Source organism: Anolis sagrei, chromosome 4, assembly GCF_037176765.1.
Source record: "Anolis sagrei isolate rAnoSag1 chromosome 4, rAnoSag1.mat, whole genome shotgun sequence".
Lineage (NCBI taxonomy): Eukaryota > Metazoa > Chordata > Lepidosauria > Squamata > Dactyloidae > Anolis > Anolis sagrei.
This window is the reverse complement of record NC_090024.1, coordinates 205,160,865-205,172,761: the sequence shown is the minus strand read 5'-3', so window position 1 is coordinate 205,172,761 and position 11,897 is coordinate 205,160,865. Positions and strand designations below refer to the sequence as shown.

Here is an 11,897-nt window from a genome sequence, read left to right as displayed (position 1 = left end):
GCCAGGATAACCATGGCTCTGTTGCTGATGGGAGCTTCTTTATTGCATCAGGAGCGAACCAAGAGTACAGTTATGATGTATTTGAGAAAACACAAAGTTTAAAAACTTGGCATTCAATTAAATGTCCTTTGTCCAGTAGCTGGCCACTTGGAGTGCCTCTGGTGTTGCTATAAGAAGGTCCTCCATTGTGCATGTGGCAGGACTCAGGCTGCATTGTACTAAGTGGTCTGTGGTTTGCTCTTCTCCACACTCGCATGCCACGGACTCCACTTTGTGGCCCCATTTCTTAAGGTTGGCTCTGCATCTTGTGGTGCCAGAGCTGTCGTCTCTGATGGGAGCTGTAGTCAACACATTTGGAGTGTGCCTTGTTGAGATAGATGAATCTGGGGCATCCTAGCAACTAACATTACCTTTAATCATTTCTATGATGTTTCCAGTACGTCCTACCCCAATGAAGAGCCATTTTCCACCAGTGAATTTTTATTGACACTCAGCACACAAGCGAGATTTAAAAACCAACAAAGCAGTAATTTATTGGTTAATTATTATTAAAAGCAGGAGACCTGTATGTTATGCAGAAGCAGGTCTCCCCTGGAGTGACCAACGAGCAGAAATACAACATCCTGCAAATACTTCTCCAATTTCAAAATAATGATTGCTATTTTTTCTTCAGCCCAGCTGAATACTAGCAACAAACACAAAAAAATCATCGGTTTTTGAAAATGCCCAGTGCTTCCTGACATGATCACACAACCTTACGTATGAAAAAATAGATATCTATGTACATTATATAAACATGTTTACATATTTCACATAAATTAAGAGTCAACAGAAATTATTCCTAGAAAATGCTTCTGTGCTTTTATGGAGATAAACCCCCACACTCCCCTGCCCTCAACACATAGGGAAATAGTTGGGAAAGAGTCCAGTAAAGAACTGCCAGGCTTTTCCCTCCAGGACAATCTGAGACCTAACATGATCTCAGCCTTACTTATGCAAACTAATGTCTGACTGTTTAAAAGAGGAGCATTAGCCAGTAACAAGTCTGCTGCTACATGCCCAGCTGATGCTCTGGAGTGGGGATCAAGGTTGCCAGCACTCCCATATTCTGCAGGCATAGTGACCAATCCAAGTTCCCAGTGCAGGGCGGGCTTTAGGAATCAGTGGACCATTTGATGTCCTGTGAAATGCCCCTCTGGGACAAAGCTGTCGCCAAGGACGGCCTGTTCCTTCTGCCTCGATGAATTCCATGCAGGATCTTGGACAGCCAAAGGCATTGTAATCCTAGTGCGTGTTGAGAGCAGGCAGAGTCCCTTCGTAGCAATGTAATAACGGTTCACAATAACCTACTTGAGCCAAAATATCAGCTATAACCATCTGAACCCCCAAGCTGGGAGCCAGGACACGTGTCTTGCCCAGCAGATGGGCTTGAGTCTAAACGCAAACTGCTTGAGACGGCAGCTTAAGGGCTCAGAGCCCAAAACCAGTGCATTGGTTCTCAAAGGTAGTCCTCTGAGTGGGCCAAATCCAAGTCCATGCTAGGTGCCAAAGCTCCTTAGCTTTTGTCTTGCACCTCTTCCTCCTTCCACCCGCTGGAGTTCTTCCCAAACTTGTATACGAGTCTCCGGCCATCCACCCGTTCTAAGATCTCCCGCTTGTAGTAATACCTGAGGGAAGGAATTACAGAGATAGAGTTTTGCAAAATGGAGAAACAAAGAGTTAGGAACTTTGGATGGTGGGAGGAATTATAGTACATGATCAAATAGGAAGTTTGGGTCAGGAGGAGGAAAAAGAGGAAGTGTCAGGGGTTGGAATCAAGGGTTCTTATCCCTTTAAAGTACATTCCTGCATAATCAAGTCTGAACTGGATTATAATGGTCAGTGTAGACCAGGCATGGGCAAACTTTGGCCCTCCAGATGTTTTGGACTTCAACTGCTACAATTCCTAATAGTCTACCAGTTGTTAGGAATTGTGGGAGTTGAAGTCCAAAACACCTGGAGGGCCAAGGTTTGCCCATGCCTGGTGTAGACTCATATAATGCAGACTGAACTGCACTGAACTGGATTATATATGTCTACACTACTATATAATCCAGTTCAATGCAGTTAATCCACATTTTGAAACTAGATTATAAGGCAGTTAGATGGGGCCTTAGAGGGCATCGACACTGTAGAATGAACACAGTTTGATACCACTTTAACTGCCATGGCTACATCTATGGAACCATGGGAGATGTAGTCTGGTGAGGCACTAGCACTCTTTGTCATAGATAGTTAAAGATTTGTAAACTACAATTCCCATGATCCCATCACATTGAGCCATAGTTAAAATAGTGTCAAACTGCATTCATTCTAAAGTGTAGATGGACCCTTAGCTGCTGCATACTTTTTGTAATTAATTGTCTATTTTCTCAAAGGAGGGCAACTAAAATGAGCAAGGGTCTGGAGAACATGAGGAGCGGCTTAAAGAGCTGAGCTTTTTTTGCTTGCAGAAGAGAAGGCTGAGAGGAGACATGATGACCATGTATAAATATGTGAGAGGAAGTCATAGGGACTTGTTTTCTCCTGCCCTGGAGACTAGGACATGGAACAATGGCTTCAAACTACAGGAAAGGAGATTTCATCTGAACATGAGGAAGAACTTAATTGTGAGAGCTGTTCAACAGTGGAACTCTCTGACCTGGAGTATGGTGGGGGCTCCTTCTTTGGAGACTTTTAAACAGAGGCTGGATGGCTATCTGTTGGAGTTGCTTTGAATGCGATGTTCCTGCTTTTTGATAAGGGGTTGGACTAGTTGACCAATGATAGAGCTGGTCTTTTCCAACTCTATCATTCTATGATTCTACTCTGTGCTTACTGATTGCCCTTGCACTTTCTTTGAAGGTTACTATTGTCATCAGAAAAGCATTTACCTCATCGCTCGGCTTAGTTTCTCATAGGTCATGCTGCTGTTCTTTTTCTTTTGCCCCCAAAGCTGGGCCACTGCCTCAGAACGGAGGAATTTGAAGATGCCTTCACGCCGGTCCTCCCATTTCAACAGTCCCTCGTTCAACTCTGGGTGTATTAGAATGTCCCGAATAAATTCCCATAGGTGGATTCCTCTTGGGGCTGTTATATAAAAAAGAGAGCATAAGAAGTCATTTAGATGTATAGATCATGTGTAGGCAGATTCAGGTTTGTCAAAACTACTTTTTCTTTTATACTTAGAATCCTGAGCTCCATCAGCTGATGCAAAACAACAACAACAATAGCAACAGCAGCAGCCACCACCCAAAACAAAACCCCTTGACACTTAGAATTACAGAGTTCTAGCCCAACAATATGTTTTAAGTACAAAAACCATCTAAAATGCACACCTGGTTATGCCAAGCAAAATAATCTGTGTCAAAGGGGGTTGCTTCCATTTCTGCTACTATGAAATTATTAGAAGTCAGGGATTTTTACTAATCCCATGTAAGTCAGCCAGAAAGCTACCAGTATTTTCTCTCTTGAGGAAATGATTTACGTACAGTGTTTGCTTTTTTTGGTCTCCAGATAGTCTCTGTTGTCCTTGCTGACCTTCCTGGGCCGTCCTCTTTTCCGCTTCTTCAAATCTTCTTTCTTAATTTCTGTAGAAAGAGAAGGAGTGGTAAGACACACTAATTTTTATGACCCAGCCCCTTCTACACTGCCATATAATCCAGATTATCAAAGCAGACAATCTACATTATCTGTTTTGAACTGGAATATATGAGTCTACACTGTCATATAGTCCAGTTCAAAGTAGATAATCTGGATTTTGTATGGCAGGGTAGAAGAGGCCCCAATGAAGATCAAGATAAATAGATTAATAGACATCCCTTCAAAAGGCATCCCTGAAATGCAATGTTTATTTATTTTAATTTTGCAGAAATATCTCTGATGCTTTAGAAGAAGGGGATGGCATTAGGGAGTCAGATTTTTTGAATCTGGAGCAATGCCTTTTCACTAATACTGCAATGATTCATTGATCAATGCACATATTATTTGAGTAATCAGGGTGCATCCATTGATGAATAGCTGACCCCTTCTACACAGCTATATAAAATCCAGATTATCTGATTTGAAGTGGATTATATGGCAGTGTAGACTCACATAATCCAGTTCAAAGCAGATAATCTGGATTTTATACAATATTAACATTTTCTGTTTCAACTTCTGCTGCCTATTTTTTCATGTCTCTGTTATCACAGGATAAGCTCTATGTTCTACTCTGTTCAGTGCTGAGATCTTGCAAAATTTTCCAATATCAGAAAGCACTCGATCAGCTGCCGTCCTTTCTATGAATAGTATATGTGTTACTATTTTCTTGATGGAGATCCTGGTGACGCAATAGGTTAAACCCTTGTGCCAGCAGGACTGAAGACCAACAGGTCGAATCTGGGGAGAGTGTGGATGAGCTCCCTCTGTCAGCTCCAGCTCCCCATGCAGGGACATAAGAAAAGCCTCCCACAAGGATGGTTAAACATTGAATATCTGGGTGTTCCCTGAGCAATGTCCTTGCAGACTGCCAATTCTCTCACATCAGAAGCAACTTGCAGTTTCTCAAGTTGCTCCTGACATTAAAAAAAATGTCTTGATGGTAGGTAGCTGTTAGCTTTTTAGATAGCAGCTGTATGTAAAACAGAAGAGCTTTGGTGTTATATGCCTTCCTGGTAAGGGCCCTTCCACACAGCCATACAACCGAGAATATCAAGGCAGAATCAGAATTATTCCCTACCTTGAAAAAGTTGGTCTAATCTCTAGGACCAACTTTTTCAAGCAAGAGAATAATTCTGATATTTTTGATGGCATTCACAAAGACCTGCATATGTATGCCTAAAAAAAACAAAAAACCCAACCCCCCAATGTCTCACCATTAGACAAGTGTCTGTGCTTTATATCTATGGGATCAAGGTCCAGGTCACTTCCACCGGAGTCCTGAGAATGAGGGCTCTGAGACATTGTCCCTGAAGAGAGAAGAAAGCCAAATTATATCTCAGCTTCTGCTAATACCAGATTGTGAGTGTTGCTCAATTTCTACTTGTATGCACAGCATTAGGTTTGGAGGAAATGTCATGCTAGGGCCTGCATTCTCTTGCTACTTGGATAACAAGCAAAGGGCTCAGTATTGTGGCAAAGTGTCAATTCTTTGACCTAATAATAGAAACAGAGCACTTGGGAATTTGGATCTTTCAAGACTGATGAGCCTTCCATGCAGAGTTTAGAAAAACTACAACCCTAGCTAGGACAGCCATGGTAATGTAGGTTGTAGGTTCTGGGGGCCCTTCCGCACAGACAGATAACCCAGAATATCAAGGCAGAAAATCCCACATCTGCTTTGAACTTGGTTATCTGAGTCCACACAGCAGATAATGTGGGATTTTATTCAGCTGTGTGGAAGGTTGCAGTTCCCAAGATTAATATTTCCAAATTGATATCACCTAAACTACAGCCTGGCAGGAATAACCGGGCATGAACAGAGAAGAATGAGATTCTACCTGCAAAAGACACCGAACTGTCTGGTGACATGGCGCCAGAGATGTAGCCAAGATCAGGCTGGGTGAAAAGGTTTGGAAACTTCATCTCGCCCAGGTCATCCTGAGTACATGAACTGCCCAGTTCTGGAACAACAGCAAAAAGAAGGTGAGGTTTAAATACACACATGTGGATATGCACACACAACATGGGCTTCAACCACACCAAACCCAAGCAGTCAAGGTATTCATCTTCTCACCTAAAGGGCTGGAGTCCAGAAGGACCTCTTGAGAGACATCATCTTGCTTTAGCACAGATATAATCCAGCCAAGTTCATCTGGGACAGAGGCTACAGAGGAAGAAGAAGAAGACACTGTTTGTGAGTAATAAAGCCAACTCTTTTCAATAGAGACCCAATGCCCTTCCTTATCTCATCAAGGAGCAAAGCTAAAAGCTGCTCCTTCAACCCTTAGAATGATTATAGGAAAGTTGGGACAAAATATGGACAGTGAACCATGGTTCCATGAACCATATACAGGAACCATTGGGTCTTATGATGTTTTCTAGGGACCCCTCCCTTCTCCCTCATGTTAGCATGGCATAAAAGTGATAGGAAGTGAGATGAGACAGTGATGGTAATTCAGTGTGGACATAGCAGAATAGCTATCTTTTATACACATGCAGGTCTGTGTAAATGCCATCAACAAATATCTAATGGCAAGTTGGGTAGCTGAACTCTTGGGTGAGCCAGTAATAAAAGATAGTTTATCCTGCCACAGTCCATAGCAAATTTCTACTACTGTCTTGCCGAGGAGGCTCTTCCAACAGATGCCCTGTTAGTTAATATATTTCAGTGTGTGATTTACTTTTTGGATTACAAGTCTCAGAACGTCTTTGCCTAGTGTGGCCACTGACTGGAAGATTCTCTGAACTGTAGTCCAAAAAGGAAATTTTATCAAGTTCTTGACCTTGGGAGATGGAGTGAGGAGACCTGGACATCCTGTTTCTGCTCAAACTTGTGGGCCATTTGGGGGGGGGGGGGAGGCTCATGTCAGTTGGGGATACAACACGTACCGATCTCATGCAAACGTTCATACAGCTCATCCCCAAGAGGCCCAAAGATTATTCCCAGCTGGTCCCGAGAGTATTGACAAAGTGTGTAGCCATCCATATTGCAGCATGAGAAATCAATAGCGCTTGCATCATACTTGTTCTTCTCCACATGGTAGCTGATCCACTCCAGGACCTGAGATCTGCTCCAGCAATGTGGCATCTCTCCATACCATGTTGGCTTGCCTGCTCAGAAAGGTAGAAAGTTGGGGTGGGGTGGGGGGGTGGGGGAGAGAACAGGATTAGTTGAGCAGGTGGCGTACTGAATGCCACATTGCCAGTGCCAACCCAGCCCCTGGAACACTCTGTTGCCTGAGCGGCACAGGGTGCGGCCAGTTCATTTACGCACAGGATTTATCTTGCTTAGTCACTGTGGTTGGGTTAACACGTACACCTGTCACCTGCTCCCTTATCTTTGAACATGCCCCTCCCTACTGGGGTGAGGTCATTTAGGACAACTGCTTCTCAGCTCAACCAGTCATAACTACATTAGAACAGGGGCGGGCAGGCTCCAGGCTTGCAGGATCTACTTTGGCTTTTTACTTTGTTTTTGCTTTTTAACTAAAAAATCCACAGCCAGTGCCTAGTGCCAAAGTTCTACATTCACAACAACAGAATTCAGAGCCAGACATGTGTAATTGTGTACCAGAACTCAATACAGCTCATTGTCCTTCCACATAAAGATCCACTCTTGGTTAACCTCAGATTTCTTCATTTCAACAGTAGATTTTAGAACAGCAAAACTTCTTGCTAATGATACAGTGATCTACTGCAAAGCACTGAGATCTCCCATTAAATCCAGATCTACTTTTGGCCCATCTCAGCATTAGAATACTGCATGTAGCCAAAACCAACAGTATCTACAGAGACATTCAATGCCCAACCGCCTGTCCTTTGTAGAAAGCCCCAACATAAAGTTCATTGCTGCTGGGAAGGCAGAGATCAGAGACAACTGACCTAGTATTTCTTTTAAAACCTAGCATTTTTCTTTAGCTTTTGCTCTCATCTTTGTACAAGAAAAAAGTCTCCCGTAGTTTCCAAAGGAGGAAAAGGTGGTGGTAGTGGGGAACTTTTCTATTAAGTACAACTTCTAGAATCCTCAGTAAGTATTGCCATACCTGTGCTCATTAATTATTCTTGAAATGCAGTTTAAAAAGTAACCTTTCCAACCCATAAACATTCCAACTTATTTTATGGATTTAATATCAGTTAACTGATATAACCTTCTGCCAACCTAACAGTTCTAAAACATGCAAATGTATGTGAGTAGATCAATAGGTACCGCTTCTGTGGAAAGGTAATCGTACTCCATGCAGTCATGCCAGCCACATGACCTTGGAGGTGTCTATGGACAACGCTGGCTCTTTGGCTTAGAAATGGAGATAAGCACCACCCCCTAGAGTTGGACTCAACTAGACTTAATGTCAGGGGAATCCTTTACCTTTAACCTTATATTACTGAAAGAGATTAAAATCTCCCACAATTTTAGATTAAAATGAGAACACTAGCCTCCATGTGTACAATATACAATTTGTGCTGTGCTATAATCTTTCTGCTGCAGAAAGCCAAGTCCTCCAGGACTAGTGCTTCAAATATTCCCAGAAGATACAATCTCCCTCCCTCTCTTAGATTGTATGGTGCTCTCTCTCTTACAGAATGCAACTGCATTGCCTACCTGTTGTCTCCATTGCTGTGTGTGTGTTCGACAGAGCAAGAGAAAGGCTGTCGTCATCCCCAAGGTGGGTCAGCAGGTCTGGGTCAGGTGGTGTTTCCTCTGGGTCATATATGGCGCTGATATAGTTGGAGATGAGGCTGCTGATTTCACAGGATCCTGCCATGGATGGTTCTGCCACAAGATTGGAATTGTTAGCTGCAGGGACACATCCAGCAAGCTCATGAGGCTGAGTGCAATACATGCAGCACCATCACTGGAAGTTGGCATTGATTGAACAGACTTTTTCTTATTTTTCCGCAGCATTTTTTTCATATACTGTCCCAGTTTTCCATATTGTTCTTCAGCTTAATAATATGCTCTGCCACCCTTCTAGTCTTTTGTGGAATTAGTATCTCACTCACATGCCAGATGGCCCCCAAAATGGAGGACCCCAGATTTCTCTAGGCACTGACACTTTGCAATAAATCAAATTGTAGCCAATTCATTGAAAACAATGACCTTAATTTAGTTTCAGTCTGGACTGGAGTAGACCTACTTAACCAATTATTTTATCTCTGTGTTGAATCACATAGTGAATTTACCAGAGATAAAGTTTCTATCTTTCTAAATTTCTGTCTCGATTAGAAAAAAATCTTTAGTAATGTTTGTGAAAGTTGGGAGCCTCTCCAATTCATTTTCATAGGAAAATTAGAGTAGTTTAACAACAAACAGTTTTATTAATTAGTATGGGTTAAACATAGAGGTAAAAGTTTAAATGTTATTTAACATTGAAGGGTCTACTTATGTCTGCAGAAAAGAGTTAATAGTTATATTTATTGTCATTTTATTAGTTCTTAATAAGTTGAGTGTCGTGTTTAACTTTAATATTATGTAGTTTGGATGTAATGCATATTGTGTTGTTTATTTTTGTGCTATTTTATTTCTATTGTATGTAGATTTTATATAATAAAATAATAATTGATTGACTGTATTCAGTTGGGAATAAACAACAGGATGCCAATCTATATTTATTATATTTATATCCAGTTTGTCAAACAAAATTGTCTGTTCCACTTCTAAATCCTCACGGCAACCCTGCAAGGTAGGCTAGGCTAAAAGAAAGTGACCAGACCACAATCACCCAATGGGCTTCATAGCTAAGGTCTGAAATTCAGTCTTTTTCAGACTAACACTTTAACCCAGTGGTTCATAACCAGAGGCCCATGAATGGATACCATGGGATTAAACAATTTAGATAGGAAAAGTTGTATCCTAGGGCCCTTCCACACAGCCATATAACCCAGAATATCAAGGCAGGAAATCCCACATTTTCTGCTTTGAACTGGAATATGTGGCAGTGAGGACTCAGATAACGCAGTTCAAAGCTGATAGTGTGGGATTTTGGGTTATATGGCTGTATGGAAGGACCCTTAATTTTCATTAATCTTCTTTCTAAAATCTAAAATTTCCTTCGGTTATGAATGGAGGCAACAAACCACAGTGTCTATGACTGAAACACTGATAGAAACTCCAGGTATTTGCTTATCATTTTATAGTTGTTGTAGATATCACAAAATTTAATTCACAATTGTTTCTACTTTGAAATTACTGTAAATATTTATTAGACTCCCACATGGGTGCATAGGGGTCCATAGGCTTCACCAGAATGCCAAAGAGATTCATTGGACAAAAAGGGTTCTGACTCCTGCTCTAACCAGTACATCTTAAGGCACATTAGCATTCCCCATAGCTTGCAACAGCCCTTGTGATTTAGATTAGAAAGGACAGTCACAACAACTTTGGTATATAAACAACACTTTTCCCAAGTTGGGAAAGACAAGCAAAAATAAATATATAAAAGACAAAATAAATGGGCCTATATACCTGTAACATTGCAAATCCCCTGGCCATTAACATTCAATACTGGTTTCTGGTTGTCCCAGTCACTTGTGAGAATGATGCATTTTAATGTGAATGAGTATGACTCTCTCTTTTGCCTTCTCTTTCTAGGACTGGAATAAAGGACTCTTTGCAAATCAACATCCCACAGCACCTGGGAACTAGCAAAGCCCCTTTGCACGTTCCACTTGAAGCTCTGGACCAGGGGTCCAGAGCTAAGGCCCATGAGCTGCAAGTCCTGCAAGGCCATTTCCCTGCCCCAGAGTTAGGGTCGCCCTAACTCTGAATCCACTTGAAGGCACACAACAACAACAATCCTAATTAACTTGACTATCTCATCAGCCAAAAGCAGGGCTACACTTTGCATTGAAATACTGATAAGTTTATGTTGCTTACAATTATTCTTTATTTTAAATATTGTATTGTTCATTCATATTTTTTTTTTTTGCACTACAAATAAGATGTGTGCAGCATGCACAGGAATGCATTATTTTTTTTCAAACTGTAGTCTGACCCTTGCAACAGTCTGAGGGGCCATGAACAGGCCCTCAGCTTCAAAGGTTTGAAGACTCCTACTCTGGATTATTGAAGAGAAGACTAGAAGCTCAGTGCTCTATGGTTTACTCTCCTTAAAAAACCAAAAACCAAAACCTCTCTGTCCTGAGTCAAGCTGGCTTCACTGTAGCCATTCAGCCATTATCATTCATTGCTGATTATCCTTATTCTTGATCTCTCTCTTTCTCCCCCACATCATAGACTGTAAGTCCTCAGGGCAGAGAAGGAGGAGCCCCATCAATTCTGACATCAGCGCTTCTGATGTGGAGGTATACAAATGCTAAATTCCAGATTACAGTGGAAACCTGGCAGGATGAATGAGCCATCTCAAACCAAGTATTATCTTGTCAGAAAGCTGGATGGACTGGAACCAGAAGGAAAAGTTTTTAAGCTCGTTGAGTTCGAAGCAACATTTTTTTATTGGCTGGAAACATCAGATTAAGTGATTTGTTTCATCCAGTATTCAGTTTCCAGTGATGCTCAACTGGATGCGTTTGGAAGATATCAGCAGAACACAAAAGGTGATAGTCATTCCACTGTTTATCCCAAGCAAAAATGTATTTTGGGAAATGTCAAGAGGCTGTTTACATATTGGGAGCAAAAATAACCAGTTAATCTTAAGCACAAATGTATAAAATATTCAAAATCTAGCAAAAAGTTACTTTTTTTATAACAGCTTACGGAATGCTCCCAGTCTTGCAAGTGCTATTCTTTGGGAAGACAATTTCCAGAACCCAGCAATCAAGCTATGGGATTCTGGGAGGTGTAGCTCAACAGAACTGTTCTCTCCATCCTTTTAAGAATAAAGAGCTAAATGCCAGATCTGGCCCACATTCATCCTACTCCTTTGGCCTCCAGTCCTTGCCATGTACCTACCTGGCAGGTGCTCCAGCAGCAACAGCAACACTTAATCCACACAAGGGTAGGCTAACAAAGCAGAGCCCCAGAGACTGTTCAGCCGCTCACCTGTGCCCTGGTATTTGTGACTCCTGCGTATGGCTCAGCCCCTCCCCACCGCTGTCCCTTTATAGGGCGTTGCAACAAGTAACATGATCTCAACCTCTAGGGGAATTCCAGGCACAGGTACTCAGCTCCTGCCGAGGGAATTTGCATAATATGTGCCACCTGGGTCCGTGCCAGCCTACCTTGCCGGGAAATTGGGGCTGCAGTTTAATCATTACTGGAGGAGAGCTTGGCAGGGGCT

The 11,897-nt window shown here is 42.0% G+C and overlaps 1 protein-coding gene across 4 annotated transcripts; it reads right to left on the bottom strand.

The window, feature by feature from the left end:
- Positions 1–442: 442 nt before the first annotated feature.
- ELF3 (E74 like ETS transcription factor 3) lies at positions 443–11,691 on the bottom strand. Of its 4 annotated transcripts, none has more exons than XM_060772500.2 (9): positions 11,660–11,691; positions 8,261–8,431; positions 6,550–6,771; positions 5,735–5,824; positions 5,499–5,621; positions 4,875–4,967; positions 3,510–3,608; positions 2,913–3,108; positions 443–1,667 (listed from the first exon to the last, which is right to left on the bottom strand). In XM_060772500.2, exons 2-9 carry the CDS (start codon positions 8,421–8,423, stop codon positions 1,556–1,558), a joined length of 1,098 nt encoding a protein of 365 aa, XP_060628483.2. In that variant the 5' UTR covers positions 8,424–8,431; positions 11,660–11,691; the 3' UTR covers positions 443–1,555. The 4 variants fall into 4 exon arrangements, with proteins under 4 accessions (XP_060628483.2, XP_060628481.2, XP_060628482.2 ...); XM_060772498.2 differs by having other exon boundaries at positions 8,261–8,455; positions 11,570–11,681; XM_060772499.2 differs by having other exon boundaries at positions 8,261–8,455; positions 11,660–11,678.
- Positions 11,692–11,897: the final 206 nt, after the last annotated feature.

Coding starts and splice junctions, on each gene's coding strand:
- ELF3 (XM_060772500.2), bottom strand. CDS start 8,423: ATGGCAGGATCCTGTGAAATCAGCAGCCTCATCTCCAACTATATCAGC. Junction 5,825..6,549: donor TGAACGTTTGCATGAGATCG/GTACGTGTTGTA, acceptor CTTCCTCTGTAG/CCTCTGTCCCAGATGAACTT. Junction 3,609..4,874: donor GCACAGACACTTGTCTAATG/GTGAGACATTGG, acceptor CTCTTTCTACAG/AAATTAAGAAAGAAGATTTG.